General features: G+C 26.6%; 3 protein-coding genes across 6 annotated transcripts; 2 read left to right on the forward strand and 1 right to left on the reverse strand.

Moving 5' to 3' along the window:
• Positions 1–50: 50 nt before the first annotated feature.
• On the forward strand, positions 51–6291 carry LManII (Lysosomal alpha-mannosidase II). 2 transcript variants are annotated; one of them, XM_085664005.1, is made up of 17 exons: positions 51–259; positions 541–643; positions 709–790; positions 869–1054; positions 1250–1455; positions 1630–1766; positions 2753–2886; positions 3226–3439; positions 3543–3739; positions 3856–4055; positions 4132–4331; positions 4423–4636; positions 4784–4901; positions 5095–5371; positions 5454–5702; positions 5814–5963; positions 6052–6291. In XM_085664005.1, the coding sequence occupies exons 1-17, from the start codon at positions 137–139 to the stop codon at positions 6274–6276; spliced, it is 3015 nt and encodes a 1004-aa protein (XP_085520131.1). In that variant the 5' UTR covers positions 51–136; the 3' UTR covers positions 6277–6291. The 2 variants fall into 2 exon arrangements, with proteins under 2 accessions (XP_085520131.1, XP_035724593.2); XM_035868700.2 differs by lacking the exon at positions 2753–2886 and adding an exon at positions 2147–2280 and having other exon boundaries at positions 54–259.
• A 488-nt stretch (positions 6292–6779) lies between these two features.
• On the forward strand, positions 6780–9977 carry LOC146872252 (uncharacterized). The gene is made up of 5 exons (XM_085663745.1): positions 6780–7134; positions 7540–8352; positions 8828–9250; positions 9344–9406; positions 9539–9977. Exons 1-5 carry the CDS (start codon positions 6780–6782, stop codon positions 9928–9930), a joined length of 2046 nt encoding a protein of 681 aa, XP_085519871.1. The 3' UTR covers positions 9931–9977.
• A 1003-nt stretch (positions 9978–10980) lies between these two features.
• LOC118442724 (dietary and metabolic glutamate transporter) lies at positions 10981–18677 on the reverse strand. 3 transcript variants are annotated; one of them, XM_035868684.2, is made up of 11 exons: positions 18526–18677; positions 18308–18379; positions 14959–15141; positions 13306–13493; positions 13101–13231; positions 12925–13030; positions 12587–12671; positions 12145–12512; positions 11914–12046; positions 11586–11827; positions 10981–11506 (listed from the first exon to the last, which is right to left on the reverse strand). In XM_035868684.2, exons 3-11 carry the CDS (start codon positions 14981–14983, stop codon positions 11285–11287), a joined length of 1500 nt encoding a protein of 499 aa, XP_035724577.1. In that variant the 5' UTR covers positions 14984–15141; positions 18308–18379; positions 18526–18677; the 3' UTR covers positions 10981–11284. The 3 variants fall into 3 exon arrangements, with proteins under 3 accessions (XP_035724577.1, XP_035724578.1, XP_085519870.1); XM_035868685.2 differs by lacking the exon at positions 18308–18379 and having other exon boundaries at positions 18526–18656; XM_085663744.1 differs by lacking the exons at positions 18308–18379; positions 18526–18677 and adding an exon at positions 15903–15923.
• Positions 18678–20455: the final 1778 nt, after the last annotated feature.

Here is a 20455-nt window from a genome sequence, read left to right on the forward strand (position 1 = left end):
TCCTTCTACATTTCTTTTTATCTCTCTGTTCATTTCGAGATTGCAACGGTCAGTCGTCATTCGAAGAGACAGAATAAATATAACCAACGCATTATCTCGTTAGTTTTATTCGAGATCATCCAGTGAGTCTCTCGCCATGTCGGGAAACATCTCGCTACTGTTCTTACTTTCATTAGCCTTGTGCCAATTATGCTTCGTTTCAGAGGCCTTTTATATATCAAAACGGTTATTAGAAGAGAAGCGCACATGCGGATACGAAGTACGTAGAAAATTTAATTTTACAATTTTGTAAAGAGATTAATTTATAGAAATTTATTTTTTTATTTTTATTTATTTTTTTCTTTCTTTCTTTTTTTTCTTACTTTTGAACGATTACTACTTCATTTGTTTTTCTCTCTTAACCAATTTGTATAAATTCATTATGTTTCTTATTTATTATCAAAAACCTGAATATAGTTAAAATGTTTTGCTTTGTTTTTTTTTTATTTTTTATTTTTAATTTTTTCTTTTTTTTTTTTTTTTTTTTTTTTTTTTAACCAGTCATGCCCAGTCATTCAACCGGATAAATTAAACATTCATCTGGTTCCTCATACGCACGATGACGTAGGCTGGTTGAAAACCGTCGATCAGTATTACTTTGGAAGTAAGTATACTATTGCTGACAAATAATTATTACATTTTCTATTAAACTTTTAATCTATTATCAAGGTCAGTCTAAAATACAGAAAGCCGGTGTTCAATACATACTTGATAGTGCAATCGAGGCGTTATTAAAGAACCCCGATAGAAGGTAAAAATGTTATCATATACAAATGATATCTTATCAATAATTTAGATACATGTTCTAACGATAGAAATTTGACAATAGATTCATATACGTTGAAACTGCATTCCTGTGGAAATGGTGGCTAAGACAGAACGAGGATGTAAGAGACAATGTGAAGATGTTGATAAACGAAGGAAGATTAGAGATTATCAATGGCGCCTGGAGTATGAATGATGAAGCTGTCACTCATTATCATTCCATCATCGATCAGTTTACATGGGGATTTAGGTAAAAAAAGAAAAAAAGAAAAAAAAAAAGAAAAAAAGAAAGAAAAAAATTTTTATATTCTTTTACATCGATTAATAAAATTTAAATTAATTAAAATTAAAAGAGATTTTTTTTTCCTTTTTAATCATTTTAATCATTTAATCATTTTAATCATTTCTTTTCCTTTTTAATCAATTAACATTATTAAACATGCAGGAGATTGAATGATACCTTCGGTAGTTGTGCTAGACCACACATAGGCTGGCAAATAGATCCATTTGGACATTCGAGAGAACAGGCATCTTTATTTGCGCAAATGGGATTTGATGGTATGTTGTTTGGTCGTTTGGATTATCAGGACAAGGCACAACGTTTGAATAACAAGAGTATGGAGTTTATTTGGAAGGCCAGTCCTAGTCTTGGTAAAGATTCTCTAATAACTTTTAAAAATGATTTAAGAATCACGTTTAAGTTTGTTTTTTATCTTGAAAAAATGCGGGCGTATGTTAAAGAAACAATTTTTTAAGACGTTACTTGCTACGAATTATTGTGTTATTTATTTATTTTTTTTTTCTTTTTTCTTCCTCTTTACTTAGGTGATCGTGCCGACTTATTCACTGCCGCAATGTTTAATACTTACAGTCCACCGCCTGGCTTTTGCTTTGACGTATTATGCAATGATGAGCCAGTGATAGATGATCCTGATAGCCCGGACTATAACGTTAACACGAAAGTATATAATTATCTATATTTCATATAATTCTCATAAGAAAATATATTTTAGAAATCTTGTTCGTTGAATTAAAACTGATTGGAGCATTGTACTAACTAACAAGAGAAAGATTAGAAATGGAAATAATATTGAAATTTATCGATTAGATAAATTCATTTTATCAAATTTAGTCTTATAATTGAGTTATAATTTTTTGAAAAATTTACATTATATATATATATAAATATAATTGAGTTGGATTATTTACATTTCTAATATATTTAATGCTGCTGCGTGATCGATAATAGAAAAATTGGATTAATATTTTCTTCTTACTCCATATTTTACTTTACTTGAATATAACGATATACTTCTTTTTCTCTTTTTTATTTTTTTATCAGATAGATGATTTTCTAAAATACGCGAAAGAGCAGGCCAAACATTTTCGTACAAATAACATTATATTGACAATGGGAGGAGATTTCACTTATCAACAAGCGGAAATGTACTTTACAAATTTGGACAAATTGATAAGGTATTAACGTTTCGATTTCACTTATCACAGATTTTAACTTGTCCCAATATATGTATATATATATATGTGTGTATGTGTGATATTATATGTGCGTGCGTGAGCCAATAATATCAACAAAATTTATTTGCTTTTACTACTATCATTAACAATTAACTTCATTTAATCATTTTATTATCGTCATTTATATAATTTATTTGAACGTTGGAAGTATATTAGAATGTTGTTTGATCCGCAGCAGTATTAGTAATAACAATGTTAGGAACAATCACTCTAATAATCATATCAAAAATTAAAACCAAATGACTCTTTTTTTTTACTTTTTTTTTTTTTTTCATTAGTACGATAAGTTCACACTTCGTACATATTAGTTAAAATTATTGATAAGATTTATATACATGGATATGCATTAAAGAAATGGACTAGTGACCTCTGACACCTGGTAAGTAAATAAATATTCATGGGCCGTTAACAGGTGGAGTTATTTTTGGCGTATGTACAAATTCAAGCGAGATCTTACAAAACTAATAATCTTATCGTCACTATGGGAGATGACTTTAACTATCAGCAGGCAGAAATGTGGTTCACCAATTTAGATAAATTAATCAAGTAAGTTTTGCCGTCTTAAGCAAATAGAAAAAAAATTATATTCTAATATTATCGCGTTGGTCCTGTAACGAAAAATTATTACAAATGAAATACAAGGTAAAGATTATATAATTATTATAATACATGTCATAGCGTTATATAGATCCAATAATATTTGATTGAGTTACGAATAAGTTTTAATAATATTAAAATAAACATATGTTTGAACTAATTGAACAATTCACGTTACGTGCATCATAAAAACTTATTTATAATTTAACATAATATTTTTCAAAATGTTAGATTATATATATTTCGATGTAATAAAATATTGAAATTATTTATATCCATTTATCATAGATATGGAAACGAATTAAATGGATCAACGGTGAATCTATTTTACTCTACACCATCTTGTTACTTGAAAGCACTGCACGATGCAAATATTATTTGGCCAACAAAATCTGATGATTTCTTTCCTTATGCAAGCGATCCTCATGCTTATTGGACAGGATATTTTACTTCAAGGCCAACGATAAAATATTTCGAAAGAATGGGAAACAATTTGTTACAAGTAAATCTTCGCCAATTCCCATTTAATCTATCTAATATATCTAGAAAATAATTATCATACAAATTTTGTATACGTATCAGTTATATTATTATTGTTTTTACAGGTTAGTAAACAATTGTCCGTTTTGACGAATTCAAAGGAAAACGAGAAAGAATTGGAGTATTTCCGTGAAGCTATGGGAGTTATGCAACATCACGATGCAGTTACTGGAACAGAGAAACAATTGGTTGCAAGTGATTATTCTCGTTTGTTATACGAGAACATATTCAATAACGAAAAAATGGCGGCTGAATCTCTTTAGTAATAACGACGATTATTATTTCATTATTACAAAAAAAAAGATTTTTTTTTTTTTTACGACGTTCTATCTTTCTTCAACAAATATAATTTTTTTTTTGCTTTTTTTTTTTATTTAGCAATTGGGCCAATAAAGGAAATATTTCCAATGACAACTTGACAATGCACTCTTGCTTGGAATTAAACATCAGTGCTTGTGCATATACCGAAGATAATGCAAATTTCATTGTGACAGTATACAATCCTTTGAGTCGGCCAATTTCCTCTTATATTCGTCTTCCGGTACAAGGAAATTCCTATGATGTTTTGGATATGACAAGTATAATAATATCTTTTATTATAATAATTTTTACGATAAATCGAATGATTGATATTCTATTGAATTAAATCCATAGCGAATCTCAAGGTAGTCTCTCAAATAATACCAATACACGAGAGAGTATTACAAATACCTGGAAGAAAAAGTAAAGCAACGAAAGAATTATTGTTCCATGCTATTGATTTACCAGGATTAGGTTACAAACGTTATATAATAAATGCAAAACCCGATACAGAAGAAACATTTATCAAACATACAAATACTATAGGAGAAGACGTAAGTAAAAAAAAAAAAAAAAAAAATTCACATTTGTGTTGGACATTTTTTTTAAAATAATCTCTAACTATTCGACAACGTTGAATTTTAGCTCTATGCGATAAAAATTGACGAATCTGGTCAAATAATTGTTGAAAATAAAAAAGACATGGAAGTAGTCTTTGTTCAGTCTTTTCAATATTACGAAGGAGCAGTAGGTAATAACAAAGTGTTTGAAAATCGATCATCCGGTGCATACATCTTTAGACCTAAAACATCATCGACCTTTAATTTGCCATACGAAGGAAAATACTCTGTCATTAAAGGTAAATTGTCTGAAGAGTCAACTTGAAAATGAATGATCAATTATGATAATAAACTCCTAACGATAGACAACCATCATACATGCATGCATGGAGATATATAACTCCTGACGTCAGGCAACCATCATACATACGTGCCGTTTGTTTCAGGTCCTCTCGTAGAAGAAATTCACCAAACATTTAATCAATGGATCAGCCAAGTTGTCAGAATTTATAAAAAAGATGAACGTCTGGAATTCGAATGGCTCGTTGGTCCTATTCCTGTCGAGTAAAAAAAATTATCATATATATATACATATATATATTAGGTCAGTCCAAAAGTTCGTGCGTATTAGTAGTATGTATATTTCGGCAAAATGCGCACGAACTTTTGGACTGACCTGATATAATAATTATTTTATCTACATAACAATAATGATTTAATACCATAATCTTTTTTGTTCTTCATTATGTTATCACAGTGACAAAATTGGTAAAGAAATAGTGACGAAGTATTCGACTTATATTAATTCCGAAGATGAATTTTATACGGATAGTAATGGTCGAGAGATGTTAAAACGTAAAAGAAATTATAGACCTACTTGGAATTTGAAACTTTACGAACCTATATCAGGAAATTATTATCCTGTTACGACGAAAATCTCTTTGAAGGATAAATTAAAGCCACTAAAGTTCTCCGTATTTACTGATCGTTCCCAAGGAGGTACCAGCATGGAAGATGGAGAACTGGAATTAATGGTAAACAAAAAAAAGAAATTATATGAGATTTAAAAATTATAATAATATTACCATATATATAAATCGTACACTTATAATACAGCTTCACAGAAGATTATTAAAGGACGATGCTTTCGGTGTCGATGAAGCTTTAAATGAAATGGCCTATGATACAGGTTTGGTAGTACGTGGTACTCATTGTATCCAGCTTAGTAATTTAAACAATAGCTACTCTTCGTTAAAAGAAAAAGAGATACCATTAAAGTTAGCACTTCGTCCATCGATCTTCATTACGACTCTATCTGAAACAAATATTGATAATTGGAGTAACGTTGATTTAATGTCAACGAAAGTATGTTGTTGTTTTTTTTCAATTTTTTTTTTTTTTTTTTTTTTATAACAATTTAATTATTCTTATTTATTTATTTATAAGAGAAAAGTCATATTTATTATTATTTTATAGAAATCAGGACTGTCTAAGAACTTACCACCGAACGTTAATATTCTTACTTTAGAACCTTGGAAAAATGGAACTATTTTATTAAGACTTGAACACATATTTGAAGTTGGTGAATCCAATGTATATTCTGTACCTGTAGATATTAATATTAAGGTAAGTATTAATATTGAAAATTAGTTTTCGACATAAATATATACTTGTTGAGATTAAATATCAAATAATTCTATCTAATCTTGTCCAGGACTTATTTACATCATTCACGATAACATCGATAAAAGAAACAACATTGGGTGCAAATCAATGGTTAGAAGATAGCAATCGTCTAAAATGGAATCCAGAAACAAATGATATTCTAAGCAATAGCGAAGATATTTTCAAACCTATCAGAATTCAAGAAGAAGTGATCAATATACATTTAAAACCAATGGAAATACGTACGTTCATCATAGAAGTATTATATCATTAATTTTAAATGTATTATTTATACATATACATATATGTATATGTATGTATATATACGAATGAATGAAATATATGTATTAAAAAAAAAAAGATTTGTATTATATCGATAATAAAAACCTATCTGTCATTATATCTATATACAATAATAGCAATAATAATAATAATAATAATAATAATAAAATATTGCATTTATAACTATGTATCCAATGAAAAATCAGTATACGTATACACCAACACCAATGAAGAGGTATGATCAAATTTATTTATGTACTTTTATCTTAACCCATTAAGATGTAACAAATGACGTTTAAATTTTTGTTGATAATTCATACCTAAAGGAAAATTGTATTATTTTCAAAAGTTTTCATTACGATATAGTGAGATGTCGTTAAAGGATGAAATAAAAGATGGTCCACTTAAGAAAGTAAAGTCGAAAAGAAAAAATTACATCTATATATATTATATATATGTATATATATGTATATATATATAATTTAACTAACACAGATGTCACAAGAAATACAAGAAGAAAATTCGTGGGCTCAAACGTTATTAACTATAACACCGGAAGATGATGCTGTACTTAGAGAAATCAAATCAAAGATTTTGGTGTCCGCAGACATGAATACTTCATTGGATCTAAATACCGATAGTTTTGTTTATAGAAGACCCCTAACTCCAAAGTATCTCGTTGATTTTAATGAATTAGAGGAAGAAAATAATATTAAACACGTCGAAGTTCAAACATATTTGCAAGGCGTATCGGTCGTTGACATACCAATCGAATATAAGGATCAAATTTCACAAACGTTGTATATGAGCTCACCTTGTCCTCCTATGAAATATTATGAAGATATTATGAGTAAGTAAGATTTTTTTTTTTTTTTTTTTTTTTTTTTTTTTTTTTTTTTTTTTTATTTTTACTATCATCTTTTTTACATATAAAATTTATTTTAAATATTAACATAAATCTTTCTTTGAGAACTTTTTGAATTTTATTTTCATTTTTATTGAATTGATTAACAAATAAATCGTGTTTTATTATAATAATAAGGTTTTTATATTTTAAACATTATTAACATACTAATATTTTAATAAATAAGAATTATAATAAATAATATTTTCTTCTTCTTATTATTATTATTATTATTATTATTATTATTATTATTATTATTATTATTTTAATTGTCTCTTAATCAATCTAAAATACAATAAACCAATGAACATTAAAAGAAAATCTATGAATAATTGATGAAATATTTATTAGCATCTATGAGAGATGGTCCAATGCCAGAGATAAAAAATACTCGTCAAACGCAAACAATACTTACGATTGATCCAGATTTAACTCTACAAATTACCACAGAAATATTACAAATCGACATTACAGAGGAAGAAAAGGAAGAGGAAGAAATAAAAGATATACGTTTTGTATGGAACGAAGAAGATTATTTGCAAACTGAGCTAAATACCTTGATATCCGATATCCTATATTATCTAGAAGAACGTGTTTTTTGGATTTTAGATCCAACAAATCTCTTACGTCCGATTACAATTGAAAACTTTACTCAGACCTTGGTAAAATACAATGGAATAACGGATAAAATTGTAATCGACAACGAAACGCAAACTGAATTAACTTGTCAACCTAAAAGTTCCAATACCGAATTACTTTCAGATTATCAAGCTAATAAAAACTTGATAAATGAAATATTAAATGATTGTTTGGATAAGACCATTGAGTCTGTAATATTGACTCAATATATTCTCGATGAGATCATTAAAAAGTGTGGTGAATTAATTAGATATCCTCCAAAAGATCAAGATGTTCAAACTATAGCTACTTATACGGTGGACGAAAAGAAAGATGATGTTTTACGTAAATTACAATTACCAATAGTCGTTGATTCATTGGAATCATCGATTGTGGTATTAGCGCTCATCGATGATCTGTTAAAATCGGTTTGTGAAGTTATCTATGAAAATGCATATATTGTCACTAAGTCTATTATTCAAGATGCAGTTATAAAATCTGCTTCCATTGGTTCTAAAATAGAAAAAATACGAAATCAAAAACACGGTTAGTTTTTACATTATATATATATACATATACGCACACACACATAAAATTATTATTATTAACCCTAGTTGTGCCTATGGATTATAAGACAATCCCAGACTGATTTAGAGTTCAATTAAATTACAATTTGAGCATTGTATGTTTCATGAATTTTTGTTTATGAGGAAAGAATTGAAAATACGTTTTCAAATCTACTGACTATTATTTCCGTGGCTTCAAAGAATATATAGTATTTTTTTGAAATAAAAATTATTCATTATTTTATATAAATGACAATTGTTCAAAGTGCCTGGATTGTAACGAATCTTTGAAGGTGCATAACTTGAAATCATTTTGAGATCTAGCACAACTAGAGTTAATTAAAAGTAATCATTAGAATTTTAGCAAGTAACTCCTTTTGATTTATATTAATGGTTTAATAATAATTTATGTTTAACTCATATAAAAAAAAAAAAAAGTTCTTTCAATAATTTAGATAAGCTAATCGAGCAGATCTTAAGTCAAAGAAGAGAAAAGATAGCAAAGTTAATGATGAAGAAGGAAACAGATACAGTCTTTACACAGACCAGTATATCGGGTATCCACGAAATAACAAAACTTAAGGAAAGTATTAGCTGTATTTGCTTAAAAGATTCAAAGTGTTATGCGTGCATAAAAAGAGATAAAGATATACGAACGTTGCGTACGCAGGATATACTTTTAGCTTATAGTAGTAGACCATGTCAGGTTGTTAGTAATTCTTTCAAGATAGAAGCTGATAAAGTATGTTCGAGTTGTATTACCGAAGAAAGATCATCATCAACGATAAGTACAACTTCAGTTTCGGATGATTTTACCTCAGAATCAGCCACAACAATCGATATTATTCTAAAGCCGAAAGAAAGAATAAATCTTACAGGTAATGTCAATGTTATTTTTAAATTTATAAGAAGTATATATTATATTGTATAGAATAAGAAAAAAGGATATTTACTTGTTATTGTTCAAAAAGATTCTCTTGATGGATGGACTCGTGCAATTGATACAGCTTTAACTATACCATGGTCTCCTCAAAGTAAAAAAAATCAATTTGTCTTATATATAAATTAATATATATATATATATATATATATATATATATATATATATATATATATGTATATATTTTATGATTAGTAAAATAAAAAATAATCTTTTTAATACGAAGGTTCCTTGAGTGACACCGATAAAAACGAAAAGTTAAATTTGCAAACTATGAAGGTATTGGAAATTTTGAAGAGTACCTTCTGTATTCGTGATACCTGTCCTATATCTGTCTTAGAAAAATTGACAAAAAGAACAAACGATATAGTCGATAACGTTCATACGAATACAATTAATAATTCGTGCCTTTGTTCAAAGGTAAAAGATGATTATGTTAATGAAGAAAATATTGAAGATAATAATAGTATTATCGATACCAAAACTTATAACTCGTCGTTAGGAAATGATAAATGTTTGTGTCATATTTGTTATACATTAGAAGATACTTTGAGTGAGTTTCCTGAAAATAATAATTCTTGTAACGTGAAAATTATTCCTATACAATCGACTTCATAAATACATATTTATGTATAGGATTCTTTCATATATTTGTACGTACAACAATTGATTTTATTACATCGATGTGCTATAACGTACATACGATGTATCGAATTCATAATATTCAATCTTTGTTATATAAGAAAATTTTACAATAAATTATAAAAATTTTACAACCTCTTTTTCTCTGTTTAAACTTTTTGAAATAATACTTTTGTTATTGAATAGAATGTACACAACAACATCGCTTCGACAATTATCTTCGAATACAATTATCTTCGGTATTAGATGTTTAATCGTACATATTGCATCATACTTTTTATTGAGTATTATATTATACGTACGCAGTATGATCCAATCAATAATTACATACGTATTTTTAGAGCATATTTGAAAAAGTAAAATAATTTTTTTCTTTTCTTTTATGTAACGTACAGTTTACTCTGTGGCAGACATATTGAATCTATTATTTCTAGTTTTGTTTTTTCGAGATATATAAAATTTTTGGAAGTTTTTATTTCACATATATATGTATGTATATATATATATATATATATATATATATATATATATATATATATTGTGAATAAATTATTAATTTTTTATCACAAAAATGTATTAATCGTAAAATTATAAAAACCAAAAAATTAGATATCAAGATATTTATAAGCGTACAATATTGTCACTTTTACAATAGATCACACATATCCTCTGAACTATAAGTAATGTACATTTTCCAAAGTTTTATAATTATTTATGGCATGAAATGTTAGTTATTTGATTAACACGTGTATGTAAAGAAAATACCAAAGATTCTTAATTTTTGGTATTCATTAAGTAGTTCAATGATAATCACATATAAATTAATAAGAAAATATAATTTTATAAATACTTATAAATAAGCATACGTATAGTATTAATTTATAATTATATATAAAAGTCCAAAAGTCCATATATATATATATATATGTATAAATCTGTATAAATCTGTATGCTAAAATTGGTATGCTATTAATATTTTTGGTCAGATAAAATATAAGAGTAAAAATTATTATACTAAGTAAATCTCTTAGTAAGATATTCTTATCGAGATAAAGTGCTTGACTATTAACGAATGAAAATTAAAAATAATAATAGAAAATCATAAAAAGGTCTTGAAAAAATGATGTAATAGATAAAATTCTTCGTTGTTCATAAAAGTAAATTTTGCATTGTAGCAGTCATCAAGAAATGTGTATTTCCATTAAAAAAAAAAAAAAAAAAAAAAAAAATAGTGGAAAGATGATGAGATAAAAAAAACTTAAAATTACCTTCCCTAATAAAAATGTAACCTAGCATATTTCGATCTAAATTTTAAATTATCTGTAATACTTTACAGACGTTCATTCTCCTCATTCTCAGTCTGTAATTCTTTCATCGGCACTTCCATTACTGTCATTTGCTTCTCTTCTTCTAGTGTTTCTGTAGGTTTAGAATGGCTCAAGTCGTTCCATGGTTGTATTTGCGTAGATCCAAAGATCCAAAATAGAATTGTTGCCGAAAAAAATACTCCTGCTGATAACCAGAACATAATACGCCATTCTTCTACTCCATTCTATAAAATAAATAGATATTAACAAATGCTATTAAAAATAATATATTCTTATATGGATTTTCGATAACGTTGGACATACTCTTTCGTTGGTTAAAGCACCAATAATTGGTGGGATAATAAATCCAGGAAAACTACCAAAAGTATTCATAACACCATACAAAGAACCAGCAAAGTTCGGTGCAAGATCTTGATGATTTACTAAACTAGTTTGGCAAGCAGCACCATTAAAAGTCAATGCCAAGATCAACATCACCATTGCTGTTGTTGCATCACATCCAGCATAAGTCATAATAATCAAGGCAACAGCTGGACCCATATGTGCTAGTAAATAAAAATTTTTTTTCAGTATATATATATATAAATAATAAATATATATCTTTGTAGAAAATGTTGTATTAGATACTCACAAAACAGCATAAATATTTTACGAATCAGTCCTAAAGTTAAAATATTTTTTCTTCGAATATAATCACCTGCAGCTGCAAATAATACTCCAGCACCTAATCTTGCTATGTAAGGTAAGCCTGTTAAAAAGCCACCCTATGGATATAAAACATTTCATAATTAATTCAATATCTTTATAAATAATAATAAAAAAAAAAAGTATATTTCATTTATTATAAATATCAGAAACTAACCGATTTCATGTTGAATCCAAGTACCTCCAAAGTATATTTTGGGCCATTAGTTGCAATGAAATATATGCCCCACATATTTGCAAAGTGAGCCCATAATAGAACTAAGAATGGTACCGATGTGATAACAGATTTTATAGGAAGTGGCATTTTTTGTTTTGATATAGATGTACCTATTTGCTCTTTTATATATAACTTTTCTTTTTGAGTGATTCCTGGATGAACATCAGGTGTATCATATATAAGATAAACCCACAGAACATAAAAAAGTAACATAAGTCCACTGGTAACATAGTATGCTGCTTTCCATCCAAAAGCACTGATTACTTGGCCGCATAAAGAAAATGTTACAACTGTACCAAAAGGTCCACCTATAAAAAAAAATTGCATATATGTTATTTTTGTATTTGTTGATTATTTAACATTTAAATGATTAAGATGTAACCTTGCATAGTCCACACAAACATCCCCTTTTCGCTAGGTGGTACCCATCTTGCAATCATTGCATGAAGAGCAGGATAAACAGCACCCTATAATAGTATTTTTAATAGGCTTATCACATCATTAAGTGTTATCTACTAGAAATAACATGTTACAGAAGGAGATAATGTGAAGTGCTATGAGATTAAATCCTTGAAGGATGTTAATAAACTAAAACTATAAAGATAAATTTTTGTTTTATCACTATGTATAAATTAATTACTTGTATATATTAAAGTTTTTCTTATCTTATAAGAATAATAATAAATGTAATGATAATGTAGATTATTAAAAAAAACTTACACCAAAAAATCCCATCATAAAACGAAGCACAAAAGCAAAGCCATAGTGAATACTAGAAGCCCATGGCATCAAAAGATTTAATACTGCAGGAATTAACGTGGCAAATCTAATAATAACAATAATTTTGAGGATTAAAAAGTTAATCAACGATTGTATTAAAATATAATTTAACTTACGCAACCACTTTAGAACCTCCATACTTTTCAGCTAAAAGTCCGGCTGGTACGCTGGCTGGTAAAACACCATAAAAATATCCAGAAAGCAAAAGCCCTTGTATATGCTGATTCCACTCGTAACGTTCACCATACTGAAATTTATTTGGAATTAAATCATATACTAATAATATTAAATATCAAAAGAAATATTTTTAAAGAGTATTACATCTTTTAGTTCAGTAGTTTTATTACTCGTAAGAGAACTTGCAATACAAATAGGACCAACAGTTCCAGTTTTACTGGTCGCATTTACCATAGCAACAATGGTAATAGACAAATTTGTACGTATCACATATGAGAACATACAGGCCAAAAACATCATTGCACCAAGAATACCTCTGCGTGGTATTTTTTCTGTAAAAAAGAAAAAAAAACAAACAAACAAAAAAAAAAAGAAAAAGAATCAAAACAGATATGCAAATTGCGATTATCAATAGACAATAGGTTAAAAGTCATTACAGATAATTTTCATTTATATATAAATACATTCGATGCTGACGATGTTTGTTATGAACATGACTGATTGAATAATTAATACAAAAATATTTAATAATTTATAATATCATAAATATTTTATCTTTTTAATAACTTCCTTCAATATTTGAATTATCATGACATAAACCAACAATCTTAATAATATTTATTGTAATGAGTGAACTATTGTAAATCTTAATGTCAACCTTGAATATTTTAGCAAAACAATTTTGTTGATAACAAACTGACATTTATGTAATACGTTTTATGACATAAATATAGTTTTTTATCTTTGAATAAATTTGATTATGGCATGTAATTGATGCATTTTTTTTATGCTAGAAAATATAACGAATAATTTTAGACGTCGAAAAAAAAATATAAAAAAAACCGAATTGGCTCTATTCAAATGACCTTCCTAACATGTTTATAGAGTATACATTTCTCTCAGTCTATTTTTGCAAAGCATTACGTGTATCTTCGATAAGATAGATTCAAATTATAAATGGTTCAAAGGTGGGTGAAATAAACTTGAAAAAAATAAAATGTGTGTATATATACACATACGAGCGTACGCACATTTTTATTAATATATATATACACGCATACACACACATACATCCATCGACATAAAAATATTTAGCTATATATATATTTCTTTTTTTATATATATATATATGTATATATGTATATGTATATATGTATATATATATATATATACATATATACGCACATACATAAACATAAAAATATTATAGCGTTATATTATAAAACAAATATAGATACAAATCGATAATTACACATTACACGATAATGCATCATCAATCGTACGTGACATTCGAGTATATTGAATTATACCTCCTACTATGTATATCACTTTTGCATTTCTCTGCTCATTTGTATTCAAACGAAATTAGACACGTACTTTATTTAATTAGAAACTCACTTTATTTACAAACATTATATTTTTATAGGAATAATAATAAATTCTTATTTATCATTTTTACATATAACTGTTTTTTTTCGTTCAGATTAATACGAACTTTTAATATAAAAAAATAAAAAAAAAAAAAATAAATAAATATATAATTTAAGAAGTGAGATATGAAAAAGCGCGGCAATTTTAAACTGAGATATTTCTCCTTAATCATAATTCTTCATCTATAATAATTTCAAAATAAATTATTACTTATTCGAAGTATATTAATATTTAAATTTTATAAATTTTATATTAAATTTAATTTAATATAAAATATTTTAATTTATTTATAAATTAATTTTATAAATCGTATATAAGATATATGATACGACTAATATAATTTTAATTCATTCAAGAATCACTTACCATTGTACTTCCGGAAGAGAGTCATCTTGCCTTTCGTATGAGGACAATGATTAATGAAGGTGTCCCTTTGTGAATGCAAGTTCGTTGCACTTTCAAAGATAGTTCTGTCGTCTTATCAATTTAAATCCAACAATTTTTTCTTTGATGAAAGAACTTTCCTTGAGAGATATAAACGAGTATTACCTGTCGAAAATAATTCTTTAATTAAATAATGGAAGATTTAAATTTAAATATAAATAAATAAATAACTACGAACCGAATGGAATAATCGACAAGATACTACATAGTACGGAAATACTACGTTATTATATACAAATGTTATTTATATATATTAACAATAAAAAAATTTTCAATAAAAGAATTTTCAATAAAAAAAAAAAAAAAAAACATTGCTACGTATTATTATCATTATTAATATTATTATATAGATCTTTAAAGCTGATCAGAAATATTGTATTTACGTAGATATCAATGACGTCATAAACGTTTCTAGAATTGTATACGTCTCACGTAGTCTCATCGTAGTTGAAAAATGTAGCAGCCATATTTAAAATCTATATTTACGCGGGAACGTATTAAAATCGTAATACTTTGATTTATGCGATCTTATTTATATATCAATTTCATTGATGTTATAGAGAATAAATCTATAATTTCTAACCTAAAAATCTCTCTCTCTCTCACACACATACACACATACACATACACACATATCACACACAGAGAAAAAAAATACGTACGTGCTAAAAATATCTTACATAATCTTTCATGATCGGTTTTCTAAAATCATTATCATAATAAACACTGAAACTACTGCATACATAAATCTTAACAATGATGTTCAAAAGAGATGTATATACAAAAAGAAAAAAGAACATATAGTATAAATGCCTTTTCAACAAAAATAGTCAATAATATGAAGTAGAATTTATATTCACTCGTACCTTTATCGTATATATACGTGCAAAGAAACTTATTTCGATTTGAAGAGAGTCAAGTACGAATTCGTTGACAAACGTATAAGGGCGAATAGAAAATGGTACAAGGATAAATCAAAGATATTTCTAATCGATTACGAGATATCATTTCTCTCTTAAATATCTTGTGCTAAGAATTCAAAATAAAAAACGATGAGAGAGAGAGAGAGAAAGAGAGAGAAATTACGACGTAACGAATGAATGAATTTTATGACAATTATTGCTTGATTATTTTGTTGATACTTCTGTGGTTATGATACGACTAAGTTTACAGATAACATAGGAATGACGTTATCGTTTTAATCATTGTTTGTTTGATATCATTCATGAGACTCCATTGCTTTGTAATGCATTGTAATACATTCTTCTTTTTTCTTTAATTTTTTTCTGAACACTTTATATCTGTACACATATGTATTCTATTCCTTTAAATCGATCCATGTTTCTAACGAAAATAAAGTGTGCAAATGTGTTTCACGGTAACGAATTTTTGAAAGTTGTATGATTTAACCTAAAAATATATAGAAAATAAAAAGGAAAAAAAAAAATAACAACAACAGAATTCTGCATAAATGACAATAAATTGTATCAATCGTAATAACGTATCCAAATTATATTTAATATAATATTAATGAAACAATGAATTAACGATCGATAAAATGTATTAAACAAACAACTAATGTTTCGAATTCTTTGTGAAATAAGATTATCATAATGTTTAAAAGTTTAATATATACACATATATACATACATACATATATACCTACATAGGATACATACATATATACATGCAGCTGTTTGCTTACGATGTAATTTATCCTCTATTAATTTATAATCGTTCTTACGCACACATTAATTCTTCTTTCATCAAACGTTCACGTTTAAAACATCTTATATTCGATATCATTATTTAAGATTTGACAAATCCAAATGTAAACGGAATTAAAGAAAGAAACGTCATAAAAACTGTGTATTTACGGATATCTGGTTGAACCAAATGCAAACACAATTTTATTAATTGAAAATAACATTCAATTAATCAGTTTATTTTGTTATGGGGTTACAATACGCTTTCTTCTTTATTGAAAGGTTAAAAAGATAGTTCAACTACTCGATTGAAATTTATCTGGAACATTGAGAAAACGACGTAAAAAGAAGAGGAAAGAGAAAAAAAAAAGAAAGGCGTGTACGTATTATTATCATACGTATAACTCGATGCATTATTACTTATCTATTTTAATAGCTTATGACGAAAAATTATTAAAGTTATTACGAAAATATATCATATCAAAAGTGATATTCTGTAATATACGTAATAATTGCATAGAGATAATTTTTTGTATAATTACTCAAGCTAACGTAATCTATGAATTCTGACCAAATGTTCGATTATACAAGTAGGACAAGCGAGAAAATTAAAGTAAACACACACACACACACATACGTTGACATATGTTATTATGTATTCGTATGTATTATCTTATCTGAAAATATTATTTCATTAATATTATATTAAATATTTCAATATATTCGTCTACATTTAAATTTATTAATATTTCTTTGTCTATTATGTAATTTATATCAATTTGTTTCATGTACGAATAGGATACCAAATAACGATCGATACGGACGTTACGTAATTCCGTAACCAAAAAAAAATTTATCGATTTTTAAGAATTCTTTTTTTTTCTTTCCTTTTATTTTATTTTATTTTTTTTTTTATTTTTTTTTTTTTTTTTTTTTTTTTTACGATATTTTTAACGTTACCACATCAAAAGAATATTTTAAAAATTTCCTACGATTGTAGTATCGCTATTATGTTTTTCTTTTACGTAGTTCGCAAAAATTATTTGCGTCGTTTCTTCCATCGTGATAAAGAAATCAATGATTCGTGCAAAAATTATTGTTTACGATCGACAAACCACACCTTTTTCATATGATTTATTAAGAAAGAAAGGTAGTCTCGATAGCGCGCCAAAAAAATAAGTCTATATTTTGATTCGATTTCGAAAAAAAAAAAAAAAAAACAAACAATTTCATTTTATTCGTTAAAAATCGACGTATTCGAATAACGAAATTTCCGTCAATCATTGTGCCTAACGAATTTTAGTTCGTTAAAATTATTATATTTTTAATATGAATTAATGTATGAATACAACGTATTCTTCTATTTTGTATATAGCTCGAACGATTGAATAGAAAAATAAAAATGTTTAAATAGAATTAAACAAAATTTCTAATATTTTAACATTATTTGCTCATGTATCCTCATTTTATGTAAATTTATACAATACTTACACATAGAAATGAAATTATCATAATTAAATATTTACACAAAAATAAAAGTTACGGTACATACAATAGAAACTAACCTCTTATTTCTACACGTGCATACGTTTCATTCTTGTCCAGATTGTTAAAGTGAATTTTAACCGCGAAAGGGACTGCAATCAATATACTGTTAGATACACGTTACTGTGTGATTTCACTGTGATCGTTAATTTCTTCTCGATCATTTCATGAACTTTGGCGTCTTCATTCTTCTGCATTTGTTTTATCTCAGTATAATATATACGTAAAAAATGCTTACAAAACTGAATTCTCGAGATGACTTGTATTTCTTTTCAGATTATTTAAACAACGCACAATAGAAAATCAGACAACAATCCAAGTCCGACGATGTAACATGATCCAATGTAAGCGAGCTTCTACCAAGGTTTTCTGAAAACTCAGTCTTTTTTCTTTTTTGTCCTCGTTCTGCCGGTACTGTCACCTGTTGAACGATCCATGTATCGACGAGAAACGATAGAAGTGTCCTACATTATCATCGAGAAAAATCATACTTTATAATCAATTGTTGAGTCATGTCGATAAAACAGAATCTGATCGATACACTACCGACAAATTTGTAAGTAAAAAAAAAATAAAAACCTATATTATCGACAAATGGTAAATAATGTTATTAACAATAGAAATTAATTTTTTCATTATCAATCTACATATTACGCATTACTACGCACACGCGTGCACATACTCTAATCTATAATTAATTTTATTAATCTTCTATAGATATATAAATATTATATAAATATTATTACCGAAATGAAATTGATTGAGATAACGTTTGAAAAATCATCTTACTTCGTCTATAATCAAGGTAGAATCATCACAATTTTATTGTGCTGCAAGACATACAGTCAAATACAGAGATATATAATTAACACTATGAGAAAAAATCTTTGGATATATAACAAGTTTTCATTACAATAAAATATTTTTTTGCAAATGTTTTAAATACCATGTGTTTATAACAGTGCCAATCACGCTTGATATTCCTCAGGTCAATTATATTACGAGTATACTGATACTCTTTATAGAATCATATGTATGTGTGTGTGTGTGTGTGTTGTGTGTGTGTGTTGTGTGTGTGTGTGTATTTAAAGGATGTTAAGTTAAATATATTTAGTTGTTTTCCGTACAAAATAATCAATATGTTAGAATTAATTATAATATTTTACATTTTATATAATGGTAAATGAATATTTTCAATATATTTTATTTGTTAAGCAACATAAACTTTTTTTAGTACGGAAAGTAGAACAGAGAGTAAACTGTTTTATAATACATATAAAACATTTGGCATATATATATATATATATATATATATATATATATATATATATATATATAAAGCATGTATACATACATATATATCCTGCATAAACATTAACATAAGTAAATATCCTTAAGCGTATGCGTAGATGTAGTTGAATTTTTAATATATATATATATATTTTTTTTTGTATATAAAAAAAGATGTTAGTGTAAAATAAAAAATTGTGTTGATAAATTATTCTCTTAGGCTTTATATAAATAAATCGCTTTTATATCAGAGAAACTTTGCATTCTTTGTAAATAACCAACCACATGTTTTTTCTTTCTCATATCTCTATATGCGATTATATCCTGTTTTGTTTATACCTCGTCATAAGATCAGCTTATATAAACATAAAATCTTATAACAATAATATAACGAAAATTATAGGATATAGTAATTAGTAACACTAATTATAGAACAATTAAGTACAATATATAAATACAATTCACAATAATAATTTGTAATATTATAATAAACGATTTCATTTTAGTGTATGTGTGTCCTTTTGTATGTGCACACACATGAGAGTGCAGGTATGTACGTACATATATAGATCAGATTTATAATAATGTAGTAATAATACATTTCATAATAATGAATTATTTAATCAAATAATTCCACCACCATCTATCTGCCTAGCATTTTATGTACAATACATACATTCCTTTTCATTCTTTCTCAATATAAATTAGTGAAAAAATAATGCTGCTTTGGCCATGATCTATCCATTGGTAATTACTACTTATATTTTCATTGCTAATGTCTACAATTTTGAATGTGTTTTTTTTCTTTTTTCTTTTTTTTTTTTTTTTTATTAGAAGGTCAAAAAATTTTAATCACACGCAGAGAGTCAATTCTTCTA

This window comes from Vespa mandarinia, chromosome 24 (genome assembly GCF_050613455.1).
Source record: "Vespa mandarinia isolate Hongniang chromosome 24, ASM5061345v1, whole genome shotgun sequence".
NCBI classification, from domain to species: domain Eukaryota; kingdom Metazoa; phylum Arthropoda; class Insecta; order Hymenoptera; family Vespidae; genus Vespa; species Vespa mandarinia.